This window comes from Bufo gargarizans, chromosome 10, assembly GCF_014858855.1.
Source record: "Bufo gargarizans isolate SCDJY-AF-19 chromosome 10, ASM1485885v1, whole genome shotgun sequence".
NCBI lineage: Eukaryota > Metazoa > Chordata > Amphibia > Anura > Bufonidae > Bufo > Bufo gargarizans.
The window spans coordinates 2,977,464-2,997,896 of NC_058089.1; the positions used below are offsets into that span (position 1 = coordinate 2,977,464).

Genomic DNA, 20,433 nt, shown 5'->3' on the forward strand with positions numbered 1-20,433 from the left:
TCACTGAGGCGAATCCGTGTACTGCGTCTACTGAGCCTCACTGAGAAGGTTCCGTGTACTGCGTCTACTGAGCCTCATTGAGGAGAATCCGTGTACTGTGTCTACTGAGCCTCACTGAGGAGAATCCGTGTACTGCGTCTACTGAGCGTCACTGAGGAGAATCCGTGTACTGCGTCTACTGAGCCTCACTGAGGAGAATCCGTGTACTGCGTCTACTGAGCCTCACTGAGGAGAATCCGTGTACTGCGTCTACTGAGCGTCACTCAGAATCCGTGTACTGCGTCTACTGAGCGTCACTCAGAATCCGTGTACTGCGTCTACTGAGCGTCACTCAGAATCCGTGTACTGCGTCTACTGAGCGTCGCTGTGGAGGGTCTGTGTACTGCTGCATCTACCGAGCGTTGCTGTGGAGGGTCTGTATACTGCTGCATCTACCGAGCGTCGCTGTGGAGGGTCTGTATACTGCTGCATCTACCGAGCCTCGCTGTGTGTCCTGCTGCATCTACCGAGCCTCGCTGTGTGTACTGCTGCATCTACCGAGCCTCGCTGTGTGTACTGCTGCATCTACCGAGCGTCGCTGTGTGTACTGCTGCATCTACCGAGCGTCGCTGTGTGTACTGCTGCATCTACCGAGCGTCGCTGTGTGTACTGCAGCATCTACCGAGCGTCGCTGTGTGTACTGCAGCATCTACCGAGCCTCGCTGTGTGTACTGCAGCATCTACCGAGCGTCGCCGTGTGTACTGCAGCATCTACCGAGCGTCGCCGTGTGTACTGCAGCATCTACCGAGCCTCGCCGTGTGTACTGCTGCATCTACCGAGCGTCGCCGTGTGTACTGCTGCATCTACCGAGCCTCGCCGTGTGTACTGCTGCATCTACCGAGCCTCGCCGTGTGTACTGCTGCATCTACCGAGCCTCGCCGTGTGTACTGCTGCATCTACCGAGCCTCGCCGTGTGTACTGCTGCATCTACCGAGCCTCGCCGTGTGTACTGCTGCATCTACCGAGCCTCGCCGTGTGTACTGCTGCATCTACCGAGCCTCGCCGTGTGTACTGCTGCATCTACCGAGCCTCGCCGTGTGTACTGCTGCATCTACCGAGCCTCGCCGTGTGTACTGCTGCATCTACCGAGCCTCGCCGTGTGTACTGCTGCATCTACCGAGCCTCGCCGTGTGTACTGCTGCATCTACCGAGCCTCGCCGTGTGTACTGCTGCATCTACCGAGCGTCGCCGTGTGTACTGCTGCATCTACCGAGCGTCGCCGTGTGTACTGCTGCATCTACCGAGCGTCGCTGTGTGTACTGCTGCATCTACCGAGCCTCGCTGTGTGTACTGCTGATGAGACTTATGATGTGTTCTCCAATTATTTCTTATGGCACCTGTGATGTTCCCTCAGCTGTTCCTGTGCTGGGTCCCATACAGCAGACAAAGGGCGAACTCCACGTGAAGGAGGAGATGAATCTGACCTGTAAGATCCATTCATTTTATCCGGCACCTATAGAGGTCACATGGTGCACAGAAGATGGACGGGTGCTGAACTCTACCCTCTCTGACCCCCTCGCTGACCCGGCTGGTCTGTACCAGGTCACCAGCTCCATGAAATACTGCCCAACATTGAAGGACCTGAAAAAGACATTCACGTGTGGAGTGAGACATGAAAGTACTGGAGTCACGAGAAAAACGACGTGGAAACTGGAAGATCTGAGTGAGTGGTAGAAGAGTATAAAATGTCACTGGTGGCTGGGACGGGGTGGATTATGTATTGATTACCATTGGCTTTGCAATCAGCAATGTATAGTCCGCCATCATTGTAGTTCTCACTCTTCAGTTCATTTTTACTCTTTGTAGGAAATGCTTTCATCTCAGTCAGAACACCACCTGCAAGTTGCTGTTGACCTGATATTCTTAATTTGTGTTTCCAGGGTACATTCACCTAACTGTATGTATATTTTTTGCGGTTAGCAAAACGCAGATCGACAAAATACAGGTGACATCCATGTTGCATCAGTTTTTTTGCAGACCAATTGACTTCAATGTGTCCGTGAGCTTCATTTTGCGGCCAAGTATAGGACATGTTCTGTCTTTTTGCGGAATGGACATAAAGATGTGGAAACCACACGGATGATCCATGGGCTTTCCACATCCATATGTCCATTCCACATGTCCTATACTTGGCCGCAAAATGCAGCTCACGAACCCATTGAAGTCAAAAAATGGATGCAACACAGATGTCATCTGTATTTTGTGGATTAGCGTTATGCTTACCAAAGAGAAAAACATACAGACGGGTAAATGTATCCCGATGCTTTGCGTATTATGACGTCCTGATATCAGACTTGCCATGCGTGAGCTACGTAGTTTGAAAAAAAGGGGGGTTATAGCCAGCTCACCTCATCGTCCTGCAGCAGTGCACGGGGCGGACTCAAGCCGGTCCATGATCAGTAAAGGAAAGTTGAAAAAATTTCCTATGCGTGAGCTACATCATAAATGAGGAGTGATGTGTTTTACTCCTCGTAGTCCTTTGTGTTCTGTAGCATCTGGATATAATTTATGGAAATTGTGGAAAGCTCAGACATTGAGACAGTAGTTCAGTCAGGTGAGCATGTGCTGAGGTTTGGCCCAAGGTGATTATGGGTCTCTTGCTCTGCTTTTGATCCTGACGAGATGTCCTCCTGCTATCCATTAGGGCAGATAACAGTTGGGCTCTTGTGGTTGTTAGAAGAGGTGCTAGGCTCCACGTGTTATTATCTACTGAAATAATCCTTCCGGTGAGGAACAGGAGCAGGTGACCACCAGGGAACCTCAGAAGATCATAGATGCTCATTACTGGAGATGTGTGAAGGGGTCAGACCTTTCAGAAGGATCTTTTAGGCCCTGAGGGGTATGTTAGTTCTCCTCTCTGAGATGGTGGAAGGAATCAGGAGGACGTTTTGACAGGAAAACAATGGCTTTACTGACCTCACGTGGGCTAAGACGTCTCAGTGGATTCAAAATCTCACGATGAAGGACAGGCATCTTTAGTGGCAACAGGCAAATATAAGAGAGTCCCTTTTAAGAGGCAGCAACTCACTCTAATTCTGGTAACCTTTGCACCCAATTCCCTGATCGTCAGCACCCTGGTGCTGTTCTTACAGTGGCAGCAATAAAGTCACAGTTTCTTTCTCACCACGTGGCACAGTACCACAAAGTGTGAAAAAACAATTTACGGTTGTGTTATCTCCCTCCTTACAACTCAGTGCCCACACTTTGCTCTCTCTTTTGACACTACACACACATTCAGCTTACACTGTGTCAGGCTACCTGGCTTTTGTGACCCTGACCTTGCTTCTCCACAAGTCTCTACCTACTTCAAGATGTGAAGTACAAGTTGTCCATCTCTGCCCCAGACACCTCCCCTCTACTGCAGTTCTTGGTTGCTCTGTGGACCTAATTTATTGTCTGAGGCAGTGTAACCTTATGACTAACACACCTCCACTTGCTAGCTAGCTAAAACACAGGAGTATGTCTGGATCTGTCTCCAGTTGCAGCTTTTTACCAACTAACTCTTTAATCTGCATGTTACTGACCAGCAGTTTGCAGAGCACATGCTCACTCAGGAACATCTATATCCCCTGTCACTCCGCACTTGCTGCAGGAACATCTATATCCCCTGTCACCGCTCCACCTGCTGCATAAACACATATACCACCTGTTGCAGGAAAATCTATATCCCCTGTGACCGCTCCACCTCCTGCATGAACACCTATATCCCCTGTCACCGCTCCACCTGCTGCAGGAACATCTATATCCCCTGTCACCGCTCCACCCGCCACAGGAACATCTAAATCACCTGTCACAGCTCCACCTGCTGCAGGAACATCTATATCCCCTGTCACAGCTCCACCTGCTGCAGGAACATCTATATCCCCTGTCACCGCTCCACCAGCTGCAGGATCATGTATATCCCCTGTCACCGCTCTACCTGCTGCAGGAACATCTATATCCCCTGTCACCGCTCCACCTGCTGCAGGAACATCTATATCCCCTGTCACCGCTCCACCTGCAGCAGGATCATCTATATCCCCTGTCACCGCTCCACCTGCCGCAGGATCATCTATATCCCCTGTCACCGCTCCACCTGCTGCAGGAACAGTTACGATATATCATACTGTACTGTATATGACAACTGTTATTCTATATCACACATCGCTGACTCCATACTGTGCTGTATATGACACCTGTTATTCTATATCACACATCGCTGACTCCATACTGTGCTGTATATGACACCTGTTATTCTATATCACACATCGCTGACTCCATACTGTGCTGTATATGACACCTGTTATTCTATATCACACATCGCTGACTCCATACTGTGCTGTATATGACACCTGTTATTCTATATCACACATCGCTGACTCCATACTGTGCTGTATATGACACCTGTTATTCTATATCACACATCGCTGACTCCATACTGTGCTGTATATGACACCTGTTATTCTATATCACACATCGCTGACTCCATACTGTGCTGTATATGACACCTGTTATTCTATATCACACATCGCTGACTCCATACTGTGCTGTATATGACACCTGTTATTCTATATCGCACATCGCTGACTCCATACTGTGCTGTATATGACACCTGTTATTCTATATCACACATCGCTGACTCCATACTGTGCTGTATATGACACCTGTTATTCTATATCACACATCGCTGACTCCATACTGTACTGTATGACACCTGTTATTCTATATCACACATCGCTGACTCCATACTGTACTGTATATGACACCTGTTATTCTATATCACACATCGCTGACTCCATACTGTACGACACCTGTTATTCTATATCTCACATCGCTGACTCCGTACTGTGCTGTATATGACGCCTGTTATTCTATATCACACATCGCTGACTCCATACTGTACTGTATATGACACCTGTTATTCTATATCACACATCGCTGACTCCATACTGTACGACACCTGTTATTCTATATCACACATCGCTGACTCCATACTGTGCTGTATATGACGCCTGTTATTCTATATCACACATCGCTGACTCCATACTGTACTGTATATGACACCTGTTATATATCACACATCGCTGACTCCGTACTGTACTGTATATGACACCTGTTATTCTATATCACACATCGCTGACTCCATACTGTACTGTATATGACACCCGTTATTCTATATCACACATCGCTGACTCCATACTGTGCTGTATATGACACCTGTTATTCTATATCACACATCGCTGACTCCATACTGTGCTGTATATGACACCCGTTATTCTATATCACACATCGCTGACTCCATACTGTACTGTATATGACACCTGTTATTCTATGTCACACATCGCTGACTCCATACTGTACTGTATATGACACCTGTTATTCTATATCACACATCGCTGACTCCATACTGTACTGTATATGACACCTGTTATTCTATATCACACATCGCTGACTCCATACTGTACTGTATATGACACCTGTTATTATATATCACACATCGCTGACTCCGTACTGTACTGTATATGACGCCTGTTATTCTATATCACACATCGCTGACTCCATACTGTACTGTATATGACGCCTGTTATTCTATATAACACATCGCTGACTCCATACTGTACATGACACCTGTTATTCTATATCTCACATCGCTGACTCCGTACTGTACTGTATATGACACCTGTTATTCTATATCACACATCGCTGACTCCATACTGTACGACACCTGTTATTCTATATCTCACATCGCTGACTCCGTACTGTACTGTATATGACACCTGTTATTCTATATCACACATCGCTGACTCCATACTGTACTGTATATGACACCTGTTATTCTATATCACTCATCGCTGACTCCGTACTGTACTGTATATGACACCTGTTATTCTATATCACACATCGCTGACTCCATACTGTACTGTATATGACACCTGTTATTCTATATCACACATCGCTGACTCCATACTGTACTGTATATGACACCTGTTATTCTATATCTCACATCGCTGACTCCGTACTGTACTGTATATGACACCCGTTATTCTATATCACACATCGCTGACTCCATACTGTACTGTATATGACACCTGTTATTCTATATCACACATCGCTGACTCCATACTGTACTGTATATGACACCTGTTATTCTATATCACACATCGCTGACTCCATACTGTACTGTATATGACGCCTGTTATTCTATATAACACATCGCTGACTCCATACTGTACATGACACCTGTTATTCTATATCTCACATCGCTGACTCCGTACTGTACTGTATATGACACCTGTTATTCTATATCACACATCGCTGACTCCATACTGTACGACACCTGTTATTCTATATCTCACATCGCTGACTCCGTACTGTACTGTATATGACACCTGTTATTCTATATCACACATCGCTGACTCCATACTGTACTGTATATGACACCTGTTATTCTATATCACTCATCGCTGACTCCATACTGTGCTGTATATGACGCCTGTTATTCTATATCACACATCGCTGACTCCATACTGTGCTGTATATGACACCTGTTATTCTATATCACACATCGCTGACTCCATACTGTACTGTATATGACACCTGTTATTCTATATCACACATCGCTGACTCCATACTGTACTGTATATGACACCTGTTATTCTATATCACACATAGCTGACTCCATACTGTACTGTATATGACGCCTGTTATTCTATATCACACATCGCTGACTCCATACTGTGCTGTATATGACACCTGTTATTCTATATCACACATCGCTGACTCCATACTGTACTGTATATGACACCTGTTATTCTATATCACACATAGCTGACTCCATACTGTACTGTATATGACGCCTGTTATTCTATATCGCACATCGCTGACTCCATACTGTACTGTATATGACACCTGTTATTCTATATCACACATCGCTGACTCCATACTGTACTGTATATGACACCTGTTATTATATATCACACATCGCTGACTCCATACTGTACTGTATATGACGCCTGTTATTCTATATCGCACATCGCTGACTCCATACTGTGCTGTATATGACGCCTGTTATTCTATATCGCACATCGCTGACTCCATACTGTGCTGTATATATAATTCTATTTTCTCTCTTGCAGTTTCACGGCCCACGGTGTCTGATATTTCTTGTATTCCCCCGTCTCCTGAGCCTGGTACTTCGGTGACCTTATCCTGCGATGTCAGTGACTTGTACCCTGAAGACTTTACATTCTGTTGGTATAATGGTGTAACTCGGATATCAGAAAAGAAGTACAAAAAAGAGCCTTTTCAGAAGGATCCGGAGTCTGGTACTTTCAGGGGAACCGTACAGTTGCTGTGGACGACGGACACTGGTTATAATGAGGTGGAGTTCCGTCTGGTCCTGACGCACTGCGGAAGGAATATTGAAAAAAAAATTACAATAATCCTGACAGGTAATTATTAGACCAGTCCTGTACTGGGAATGAACTGGTCATTATGTGTTTTATGGTTCTCCTGACAACATCACATAGTCGGGATTGTAGTTCTGGGTCGGTCTTTTATGCTGAAGCACTAACACCCAGGAACCCAGTGCTGCAACACCTTTAATGCGTTCTGTTTGCTTCTTTTGTGTTCTCTGTGTTTTGTTTTGTTTTTTGTTTTTTTGTTTTTGCAACGTTCCAAAAACATTCTGATAAATCAATTAATTCTCTTGCTCCCGTCTGGTGCAGAGATGGAACCTCGAGGTCATAATCTGATTGGCACAGGCTAAACTGAAGTATAGACCTAGGGAATTAGTCTTTCTTCACCCTGTGCCCCCCGCAACGAGGAATAGACTAGGTTACTCTCACCCAGAATAGACTCAGATTGGCTGCAGCGATGCAGCAGTAGAAAATGTAGTCCAGTAACAGACAAATGTCAGAAGAACTACCAGGAGTGAGGAGAACGACAGTGCTATTGGGAGCCAAATCTATGGCACAACTAATGTCAGCAATTCTGGGACATGGTTTTGGAGAAGCCAAAGATACCATGCAGTAGAACAAGAGGTCCCTGCAGTCAGGTCCTTTTGTGGTGAGGAAACAGCGTCTCATCAAAGAGAAACTAGAAGTTAAACCTATTATTAGGCAACATCTGCAGACCAGGAAATGGTTCTAGATCTGACACCCAGGACATCTTCAAGTGGCAGCTGCCTTGGTAACATAGTACGTAGGAGATGTAGCTGGCCAGGATTCTGAACAGATGAGTAAGCAGACCTCACAGCTTAAGATCTCTCCCAAAAGAAGTTGTCACAGAATTGAAGGGTCACTTGACATGGAATTTCCTGCTGTTGTGTATCCTGTAGGACGTCGGGGGGAATGGGATGTGAGATGTGAGATGCCTGATTCTCCTTGGGGGGCTTTACTGAGTAAGCACTACTTGGACAGTCTGGAGACAGGACCTGAAATGTGCTGGAGGAGGGAGCATGACATGGACATGGACCTCCTCACCATTTGCTCATGGACACAAAAGGATGGTTGGGGACTTGTATTTTTTCACACCCCTTAATACGCTGATCAGCCAGGGCGATTTATCATCTTAACAGGCAAAGGAAGTTGGGAGTTGCTGTGTTTACTGGAAGGGTCAGGATCTGAGTTGGGGCCAGATCCTGGGACTATGTGTGATGATCTCCTGGAGAGGAATTGAGGTCATCCCCTGAGATATCCCCATAATATTTCTCTGTAAATAAGAATGGGGCAACATCTGGATCATCTGGCTGCTGTATGAAGGACCCTTGAGTCGACACCCTGTGACATGTAATGTATTTTCCCACATATCTTCTTCCAGTCACTTGTATTCCTGACTCACAAGGTACTGACCGTCACCATAATTCGGGTTAAATTATAAGATCCCCAAAGATACTGCGTGGTAAAGATGCAGGCTTCTCGGATCCAATCAAAAAGCTCAGAGATGAGTGGCAATGGGTAAAGGTCCTTTGCTGTGATTTTATTTACGCCCAGTAGTCAATAAATTCAATGAGAAACCATTATATCTTCTACACAAAGAAGAAAAAGACTCGCAGGAGATGTAGATTTCCAGATATAGCCACTCTCCCAGTTTTTTGTGATTTAGGTGGATCTCACCTCAGTGACGGAGAATATACTTTTCCTCTAGGTGGTTCACATCCTGGGGTCAGAGAGATGGCACGCTCGTAATATCAGTCAGCAGCTGTAGGAATATCTGTTGTTTGCTGGGAAAATTCTTCTGCATTTTTTTCCCCAAAAAATGTTGTATTGGTTTATACAAAAACAAGAAGAACAACAAGGAAAAGAGGAAAAAGGATGTGGTAGACAAAGAATCCTGACCCGTCTAGACAGTAGAACAAATCGAGACATAATAGACCTGTTTATATCCGATCCGTACGTCCTACATGAACAACAGTCTACTATTATCTGTCTGAGAGAGACATTCAAGTCATGCACCCCAAGACCCAGCATCATGAAAGACATAACTAATAGAGTCCAAGATCCTCAAGGGGGGGGGGGGGGGTCTCTAATAACAATAGTCCAACAGATGAGCACAAAGTGGCGGATGTAAGAGGAAGAGCCCAGCCTCCTAAAAGAAAGAAAAAAAGGGATATCGGGTGAAGCCCAAAATCTTCAACAGCTCGGCATACACCATGCGATCAATAATGTCATGGCCAAAAGCTCTTCTGGTAACGACATTCCAGCATGAATTCGAGATAACATACAGAGAAGTAAGGACTCGGCATCATGATGTAACTGATAGAGGCCTAGGTCTCAAAGAACGCAAAGCTTGTCATGTCAACAAGCAAGACTAAACTGGATAACAATAGGTCAAATAAATGACAAATAGGGAGGGCAGGGTTAAAATAAAGGGAAAGGCGGTGGGACATCTAGACATTGGTAGGGTGCAGGAGTCTTAGACTTGCAGAGATGGAGTAGACCGGCAAAGTAAAAGAGGTAGATGAGCATTTCTTGAGACAGTCCTGAAAACAAAATGGACCCCGTTGTGTAAATTCGTCTACCAACCAATAACTGAGCAAAGCTCTTATAGGCTATGGACACCTTCGGAGGCAATTTGTTTTATTTTTTACGATTGCATGTTACTCATTCTTGGATAAAAATCATTTTTTTCAATTGGCGAAGGATTAACAGTTTTTCTAGCTGTGTGACTGGTACTTTCACTTTGTGCCGGTCATCTAATAATCCTTATATGTAAGTTACTGAGACGTCCTAAACACTTAGGGTCCATTCATATTTTCGTGTGTGCTTTGTGGATCCGCAAGACACGGACATCAGTGATGTGCGTTCCGCATTTTGCGGACCGTACATCACCGACACGTAATAGAAAATGCCTGTTCTTGTCCACAATTGCGGACAAGAATAGTCTGCCTATACTAGTCAATGGCAACCCCAGCTGCCTGCTTACAAGCGCTGTTGTAATAAGCTGCGCAGCGCTCACCGTAGGCACAGTGTGTATGTAACAGCGAGATGATCTGGACTGTCATCCAGCTGCTCCTCCTCTGGTATAGCTGGCACAGTGATGCGGGGCCCATCTTCCTGAACCGTGGGCCCCTCTGCTCTCACTACGAGCATCCAGCTGACACTGCACACAGAGAGGGAGCTCTCCTGCCGCCCACCCCGTGGTCCAGAGGCTGGTCTTTTTAATGTTCTGCCCCTAACATGCCATGTCAGATGCAGACCTTCAGGACCTGATGAGAGTTGTAGTTTTCCTCACTTCAAAATGCTATACTCCTAGGCGTGTTCACACCATGTATACCATGATAGAAGCCGCTGTGGCTTCTGCCACTATATACGCTCCATTGAATGGAGCTAAGGCTACTTTCACACCTGCGTTCGGTGCGGATCCGTCTGGTATCTGCACAGACGGATCCGCACCTATAATGCAAACACTTGTATCCGTTCAGAACGGATCCGTTTGCATTATTCTTAAAAAAAAAAAAAATCTACGTCAAAGCGGATCCGTCCTGACTTACATTGCACAATATTCAATTGCACCATATTGTGTCAGCGAAAACAGATCCGTCCCCATTGACTTACATTGTAAGTCAGGACGGATCAGTTTGGCTCCTCATCGCCGGGCTCCAGAGCGGAATGGAGGCTGAACGGAGCCAAACTGATGCATTCTGAACAGATCCTTATCCATTCAGAATGCATTGGGGCTGAACTGATCCGTTTTGAATAGAGATGAGCGAACCTCTGTTTTAAGTTCGGCGTCTAAAGTTCGGGTTTGGATTAGCGGAGAATCCCGATCTGGAACCGGATATGGATTCCGACTTCCGTTGTGGTCCGTGGTAGCGGAATCAATAATGGCCGATTATTGATTCCGCTACCACGGACCACAACGGAAGTCGGAATCCATATCCGGTTCCAGATCGGGATTCTCCGCTAATCCAAACCCGAACTTCAGACGCCGAACTTAAAACAGAAGTTCGCTCATCTCTAGTTTTGAACTGTTTGTGAGATCCCTGAAATGGATCTCGCAAACGGAATTCAAAACGCCAGTGTGAAAGTAGCCTAAGCCATAAACGGACACTGCGTCAAAAGTGTACATGTTTCTTCTTGGGACAGGTGCAGATTTAACCCCTTCCGGACAAGGCCATTTTCCCTTTTTATTTCTTTACTCCTATCCTTCCCAGAACCATAAGAGGTTTTTTTTTTTTTTCATTCACATAGCTGGGGCTTGTGTGTGTGTGTGTGTGTGTGTTTTTTTTGTGGGATCGGAGGACCCCCGCCGATCAGATAGATCATCAGTTAAATGAAAGTGCAGAACCCCTTTAATGCTTCCTTTATCCATATATAGCTTAATACATTGCGATTTTAATATAAATATATATTATATATATATATATATATATATATCTCAAAAGCAAGAAAATCGGACTGCACTCCAGACGGTTCTTCAGTAAAACAATGTTTTTTATTCACCCTTGTTGGTGGCAAAAAGCGACGTTTGGGTGAATAAAAACACATTGTTTTACTGAAGAACTGTCTGGAGTGCAGTCTGATTTTCTTTCTTTTTTGGGTGGTGCTGCCAATGTTTTTTTCCATTATTTTTATATATATATACAGGTCCTTCTCAAAAAATTAGCATATTGTGATAATTATTTTCTGTAATGTGCTGATAAACATTAGACTTTCATATATTTTAGATTCATTACACACAACTGAAGTAGTTCAAGCCTTTTATTGTTGTAATATTGATGATTTTGGCCACAGCTCATGAAAACCCAAAATTCCTATCTAAAAAAATTAGCATATCATGAAAAGGTTCTCTAAACGAGCTATTAACCTAATCATCTGAATCAACTAATTAACTCTAAACACCTGCAAAAGATTCCTGAGGCTTTTAGAAACTCCCAGCCGGGTTCATTACTCCAAACTGCAATCATGGGTCAGACTGCCGACCCGACTGCTGTCCAGAAGGCCATCATTGACCCCTCAAGCAGGAGGGTAAGACACAGAAAGACATGTCTGACCGAATAGGCTGTTCCCAGAGCGCTGTATCAAGGCCCCTCAGTGGGAAGTCTGTGGGAAGGAAAAAGTGTGGCAGAAAACGCTGCACAACGAGAAGAGGTGACCGGACCCTGAGGAAGATTGTGGAGAAGGACCGATTCCAGACCTTGGGGGACCTGCGGAAGCAGTGGACTGAGTCTGGAGTAGAAACATCCAGAGCCCCCGTGTACAGGCGTGTGCAGGAAATGGGCTACAGGTGCCGCATTCCCCAGAAACAGCGGCAGAAGCGCCTGACCTGGGCCACAGAGAAGCAGCACTGGACTGTTGCATGTCATTCGGAAATCAAGGTGCCAGAGTCTGGAGGAAGACTGGGGAGAGGGAAATGCCCAAATGCCTGAAGTCCAGTGTCCAGTCCCCACAGTCAGTGATGGTCTGGGGGCCATGTCAGCTGCTGGTGTTGGTCCACTGTGTTTTATCAAGGGCAGGGGCAATGCAGCCGCTATCAGGAGATTGTGGAGCACTTCATGCTTCCATCTGCTGAAAAGCTTTATGGAGATGAAGATGTCATTTTTCAGCACGACCTGGCACCTGCTCACAGTGCCAACACCACTGGTAACTGGTTTACTGACCATGGTATTACTGGGCTCAACTGGCCTGCCAACTCTCCTGACCTGAACCCCATAGAGAATCTGTGGGATATTGGGAAGAGAAAGTTGAGAGACACAAGACCCAACACTCTGGATGAGCTTAAGGCCGCTATCGAAGCATCCTGGGCCTCCATAACACCTCAGCAGTGCCACAGGCTGATTGCCTCCATGCCACGCCGCATTGAAGCATCCTGGGCCTCCATAACACCTCAGCAGTGCCACAGGCTGATTGCCTCCATGCCACGCCGCATTGAAGCATCCTGGGCCTCCATAACACCTCAGCAGTGCCACAGGCTGATCGCCTCCATGCCACGCCGCATTGAAGCATCCTGGGCCTCCATAACACCTCAGCAGTGCCACAGGCTGATCGCCTCCATGCCAAGCCGCATTGAAGCATCCTGGGCCTCCATAACACCTCAGCAGTGCCACAGGCTGATTGCCTCCATGCCACGCCGCATTGAAGCCTCCTGGGCCTCCATAACACCTCAGCAGTGCCACAGGCTGATTGCCTCCATGCCACGCCGCATTGAAGCCTCCTGGGCCCCAATAACACCTCAGCAGTGCCACAGGCTGATGGCCTCCATGCCACGCCTCATTGAAGCCTCCTCCATAACGCCTCAGCAGTGCCGCAGGCTGATTGCCTCCATGCCACGCCGCAGTGAAGCATCCTGGGCCTCCATAACACCTCAGCAGTGCCACAGGCTGATTGCCTCCATGCCACGCCGCATTGAAGCCTCCTGGGCCCCAATAACACCTCAGCAGTGCCACAGGCTGATGGCCTCCATGCCACGCCTCATTGAAGCCTCCTGTGCCTCCATAACGCCTCAGCAGTGCCGCAGGCTGATTGCCTCCATGCCACGCCGCATTGAAGCAGTCACTTCTGCAAAAGGATTCCCGACCAAGTATTGAGTGCATAACTGAACATAATTATTTGAAGGTTGACTTTTTTTGTATTAAAAACACTTTTCTTTTATTGGTCGGATGAAATATGCTAATTTTTTTAGATAGGAATTTGGGGTTTTCATGAGCTGTGGCCAAAATCATCAATATTAAAACAATAAAAGGCTTGAACTACTTCAGTTGTGTGTAATGAATCTAAAATATATGAAAGTCTAATGTTTATCAGCACATTACAGAAAATAATGAACTTTATCACAATATGCTAATTTTTTGAGAAGGACCTGTATATATAAGAAATCAAAATACTGATTGTTTCAAGGTGGTACCCTTGTGTAGCCATAGTAAATTAGTTTCCTTATTTCATTGATCAAGTGGCCTAGGAGCGGCTCAGCCCCATAGAAGTGAATAGGTCTGAGTGCGATACCAAGGATGGCCACTGTACAATGTACGGCGCTGTGAGGAGGCCGCTTTGCTACTGCGATCGCAGGTGCCCTCTTGAACAGCTGATTGGCTGTGTTCCCAGGTGTCAGACCACCACCGATCAGATACTGATGACCTATTCTGAGGATAGGTCATCTGTAGTAAAATGTTGGAAAACCCTTTTAAGTTTATTGGAGCGATTAAAGACCCTACAGGGGCAGATACCTGGTGGTGTATGGCATATTCTCTTCAATAAACGTATCCTTTTGAAGATGCCAGCAAACGTTTAGGCTGGCTGGGGGGCTGGGTGGTTCATCTAGGACAGAGAGGCCCAACCTGTGACCCTCCAGCTGTCGCAAAACTACAACTCCCAGTATGCCTGGACAGCCTACAGCTACTAGGGCATGCTGGGAGTTGTAGTTTTGCAACAGCTGCAGGGCCACCGGTTGAGCATCGCTGATCTAGGACATGGAATGTCCACGTGTGAGTGCTGTCCAGACTGCTGACTGTAAATAACCAACAAATGAGTTGCTTAATGGGAAACCATTTGATATAATGCAGGGTTCTGTTCAGCACACTGCATTATGTGCTAAAGGCATACATTCATGGCGTGAGCCTGAAAAATGATCAAGTAATATCTTCATTTATGGTAGCTCTAGGGTGGGCCCCTAAAATCAATTCCACTGGTGGGCCCTGGGCACCGCAGTCCGACACTGCGTATACCTCACAAGGAAAAGAGGAGAGCTGCCGCTATGTGTCTCTATCATACCCTAATTAACAGCAGCAGTATGGAGGACATTATACAACAGTACTGAGAAGTGTACTTGTAAATCCAGCACTGGGATGAGATAGAGAACTGAGCCTCTGTGTGTACGTGCCTCTATCTCCCCCTCTTCCTTCCACATGCAGCCGCTGTAACCTGATCCCTCAGTGTCCTTCTGTTCTGGCTCATCTCTAAGTTCAGATATTTGCAATGAATAATTGGTAAATGGTCAGTGCAGGTGGTGAAGTATTGGCTGGTAAGTGGAGAAAGGTATTCTTTTCTTAAGTATAGTACAAGGTTTCTTACATTTGTTTATACTACTAATTTCTTCAAAGTTTTTTGAAATGACTGTGCCTATTTAAAATGTCTTCTCAGGATCCCCAGTCCTTAGTGACATCACCAGCGAGCCCAGGAACCCTAAATACGGCCAGCCTGTGACTCTGCGCTGCAGGGTGACCAACGCAAACCCGAAAGATGTAGAGGTGAGGTGGTTAAAGAGCGATAAAGCCCTGGAGAGCGGACAAGGAGTAGCGAAGCAAATCCCTGAGGCGGACGGGTCCGTATCCTGCTCACTGCAGATCACTGCTACAGCCCTGGACTACGCCAAAGCTTACACCTGCTCTGTGAAGCCCAAGAACATGACAACGCCGCTCAAGAAGACCCATTATATAAAGCTCCCCGGTAAGAAACTGCTCTGAGACTAAATCAATATAAAAAAAAGTGCCTTCTCTAAGGTGGAAACCCTGTGACCATAAAATACTATAAATAGTGCCACTGCATTATGGCATCAGACAACACTCCCGGAGCTCTGATATTGACAACAGCTAGGACCCCCACAGATTCACGAGAGTGGGGGCCCGGTTACACAAGTGGAGAAGCAGGTCATGTATGGACACTGCTGCTCCATTCATTCTTTATGGAACCGTTGGGAATTGCTAAGCACTGTAATCGACCATTTCTGGTAGTCCTGTGGAGAATGAATGGAGCCTCCACCTGCTGCTCCATTTCAACAGGGGCTTTCAGGATCTATGGGGGGTTCCTGCACTTGGTTCTCCATCAACCACTTAGTTATCACCCATCCTGTGAATAGGGGATACCTTAGATTTGCACAACACCTTTAAGGATTGTTTCAGGATTTAGGTACAGAATCTACTCAGAAATCGTAACGGAATCCACTACCGTTCTGATGACAATGCAGGTAGATGGTACATTTTACCATTGCAAGAACAATTGTGAAAGATTGTGTTTGTCTTTACTGAGAGAACAATCAGAACACATTTCATTAGTACTAAATGCAGAAAACCAATTTCTACATTAAGAGGCCAGTCCATGAGCAGACAACCCAACTTCATATGTCCTCCTCAGATATTCTGAATCCATGCCAGATTGTCTATGCATCATGAACTATTTGTGAACATATACAACAGGAAGAGCACAAATGAAATAAACCTCAAGGACCCCAATAACATTGAATATAAGCCAAAATGCACAAAACAAATGAAAGATTGCGCTGGACGGGACATCTGCTGGATCCCGACATCTGCACTGATGAAATATCTTACTCTGACGGCCTCCGTTCCTCTATGGTTGTAGCTGGAAGCAGTTATAGCAGGTTTACCTCCTAATGAGACTAATTACTTCCATCCAAAGAAACCCCCCCCAAGAGTGTCAATGGCGGCTCTGACTGTCGGGGTATTGGGATCTGCACGGCCGGCCGGCTTGTGATGTCTCCTCGCTGTAGGTGCACAGCTGAGCGCAGTAATCTTGCTCTCTCTTGGTTTCTTGCAGATAAAGTACCAACGTTTTCAGAGATAAGTGTGCGGCCGGAGAGACCTGTCGCAGGGAAGGAAGCCACATTCACAGCGACCATATCTGGATTCACACCAGACATTCGGGTGAAATGGTATAAAGAGTTCGACCCGTTTACCAGCGACTTTGTCACCACATCAGATCCACAGATTGGAAAGGACTCTCTATGCAATTGTTCCAGCAGCCTGAGGTTCACTCCCCAGGACAAGGACCATGGGGCGTCCATCCGCTGTGAGGTGACACATTCTGTCACTAAGAAAGTATATGAGCAGCTGTACACCCTGCGTCTCTCAGGTGAGTGCACTCACAAACACACACGGTGTAAGAGTGCACCCAGGGGCGTAGCTAGAGGCTCATGGGCCCTGGTGCAAGAGTTCAGCTTGGGGCCCCCCTTCCCTCAGTGCTTTATGGCCAGGGGCAGGGAAGCACATAGCCTTCATGCTGCCTGAGGAAAAATAAATAAATTGACCTAGCCCCTTCCCTCCAGCCGGATGTGTAACTTGACCAGCATGCACTTTCTATAATACCAGTGTTTTCTTATGTGGCTCCTGGGCCCTCTGCACCCCCTATAGCTATGCCCCTGAGTGCACCGTGTGGTCACATTGATTGTGCTCTCAGGGGAACATTCTCTCTATAAGCTTCTGTATATTTAGTTTTTTCTGCTCATGTACAAAATCACTTCTCACACACTGATCTTTCTGTTGATAGAAGGGACCCCAGGTGGACATCTGCCTCCATGCACAGGTAAGTTAGGCTGACTTATAAAAATAAATTGTCGGGTTAATGGAATGAGGATGGAAACCGCAATTCTGTGATTTAAGGGAAAATCCACTAAATAAATTATCAGGTTAGAAGATGCATTGGTGGGGTCTAGGTGGCCACAAATGCCTTCAGTTTAGGAGTTGGCGTGGTTCACACACCACAGATGCTTGTCATCCTCAAAATCCATTTCCCAGTTCTCTCCTGGCCCCTCGGGGTTGTCCCCTGGCTTTTGTGAGATACTTATTGGGGATTCTCTGATCTTCGTGGAGAAGGCTATGTAGTAGTGACTCCGAGACCAGGAGATGAAGCAGCAGAATTTATTGTCCATTGTCTTCTTCCCACAGGACATCTAAAGCCTCCACTGAAAACCAAAGGCATTCAGTGCCTGACGGAGAATCCGCGGGTGGGAGGTGAAGTCACACTCACATGTTATGTTGATGGATGTGACGCAGATCATTCGGAGTTCTCCTGGAGGAAAGGAATGTTTCCTATCGACAGTGGCATAGAGAACCGGACTCTAGAGGACGGATCTGGCAGCTTTTCCACAGTCACCTTCACAGCCCAAGAGACAGACCGAGACTGCACAATGATATGTGAGGTGAATTATAATTTCCAGATACAAGAGGAACATTTCACACTGAAGCTTCAATAAGGATCTACAGGAATCAATGGGAGCGAGACTCATCAATGTCTACAGTCATGGGGTAAAAGGAGCGAGACTCATCAATGTCCATCAATGTCCATCAATGTCCATCAATGTCTACAGTCTTGGGGTAAAAGGAGCGAGCATAGACTCCTCGATGTCTACAGTCCTGGGGTAAATAGGAGCGAGCACAGACTCATTGATGTCTTTAATGCTGAGGTAAATAGGAGCGAGCACAGACTCATTGATGTCTACAGTCCTGGGGTAATAGGAGCGAGCACAGACTCATTGATGTCTACAGTCCTGGGATAATAAGAGCGAGCACAGACTCATTGATGTCTACAGTCCTGGGGTAATAGGAGCGAGCACAGACTCATTGATGTCTACAGTCCTGGGGTAATTAGAGCGAGCACAGACTCATTGATGTCTACAGTCCTGGGGTAATAAGAGCGAGCACAGACTCATTGATGTCTACAGTCCTGGGGTAATAAGAGCGAGCACAGACTCATTGATGTCTACAGTCCTGGGGTAATAAGAGCGAGCACAGACTCATTGATGTCTACAGTCCTGGGGTAATAGGAGCGAGCACAGACTCATTGATGTCTACAGTCCTGGGGTAATAGGAGCGAGCACAGACTCATTGATGTCTACAGTCCTGGGGTAATAAGAGCGAGCACAGACTCATTGATGTCTACAGTCCTGGGGTAATAAGAGCGAGCACAGACTCATTGATGTCTACAGTCCTGGGGTAATAAGAGCGAGCACTGACTCATTGATGTCTACAGTCCTGGGGTAATAGGAGCGAGCACAGACTCATTGATGTCTACAGTCCTGGGGTAATAAGAGCGAGCACAGACTCATTGATGTCTACAGTCCTGGGGTAATAGGAGCGAGCACAGACTCATTGATGTCTACAGTCCTGGGGTAATAGGAGCGAGCACAGACTCATTGATGTCTACAGTCCTGGGGTAATAAGAGCGAGCACAGACTCATTGATGTCTACAGTCCTGGGGTAATAAGAGCGAGCACAGACTCATTGTCTACAGTCCTTGGGTAAAGATAAACTTATACAAAAAAGCTGAGTCTAAGAAAGTTCCAAATAAATAATAATCTTTATTAAATATGTATATAAGACCTGCTCAAAATACACTGCTTGTCCCACCCCGTCGCCACCTGGATTTAGCTAAGCAGATACTCCTGAGCCTCCTATTGGATAATTACTGCACGGGGGCGATTATCTTTCAGCTGCAATAAGTTATTTAACCCCGACTGGTGCAATGAGCTGCTTCTCATTTCTTAAACATCCATGTGGAAAGACGCGTCTCGTGTTCGTGGAGAAGATGTCAGTCTGCTGGAGAAGGGTCAGATCACTGGCATCAAGCAGAGAAACATCTAAGGAGATCGCAGAAACTACTAACATTGGGTAAAGAACTGTCCAACGCATTATTAACTGGAAGGATAGTCAGGACCCATCGTATTCGAGGAAGAAATGTGACCGGAGAAAAAAATCCCGAATGATCGCGATCGGCGATCACTTAAACGTTTGTTGAAATCAAATTGAAGAAAAACAGTAAAACGTTTAAAGGCTACACACACCTTCGGTGGCAATTTTGTTTATGATTGTATTTTACTCATTTTGGGCTACGTCTACAGTGTTGTGGTGCAGATGCGTTGGCGGTCATGCTCCACGCCCATTATGTCCATCACCAGCCGTTATGCTCTGCTTTTCAGGGTGCAAATGAAGACCTTGTCAGCTTCTGAGGAAGACCTCCCAATCATGTCTGCTAACGCGTCTCTAAGGGCTCATGCACACAAACGTATTTTCTTTCCGTGTCTGTTCCCTTTTTTGGGGGGTTTTTTTGCAGACCATATGCGAAACCTTTTTATTTCAATTGGTCCGCCCCCAAAAAACAAGGTTACCGTGTGCATTCCGTTTCTGTATGTCAGTATTTCCGTTCCGCAAAAAAATAAAACCCGTCCTATTATTGTCCGTATTA

General features: G+C 46.1%; 1 protein-coding gene across 2 annotated transcripts in view; it reads left to right on the forward strand.

The window, feature by feature from the left end:
• LOC122920836 overlaps positions 1-20,025 on the forward strand; it is a 47,567-nt gene extending 27,542 nt beyond the window's left edge. Inside the window, exons 7-13 of one of the 2 annotated variants that reach the window (XM_044270591.1) lie at positions 1,395-1,703; positions 7,156-7,470; positions 15,598-15,903; positions 17,011-17,325; positions 17,740-17,775; positions 18,138-18,479; positions 18,859-20,025. In XM_044270591.1, the coding sequence (XP_044126526.1) occupies positions 1,395-1,703; positions 7,156-7,470; positions 15,598-15,903; positions 17,011-17,325; positions 17,740-17,775; positions 18,138-18,445 (1,589 nt within the window). In that variant the 3' untranslated portion in view covers positions 18,446-18,479; positions 18,859-20,025. Of the gene's footprint in view, positions 1-1,394; positions 1,704-7,155; positions 7,471-15,597; positions 15,904-17,010; positions 17,326-17,739; positions 17,776-18,137 lie in introns of both variants that reach the window. The other variant, XM_044270590.1, reaches the window with a different exon arrangement.
• The last annotated feature ends 408 nt before the right edge of the window (positions 20,026-20,433 follow it).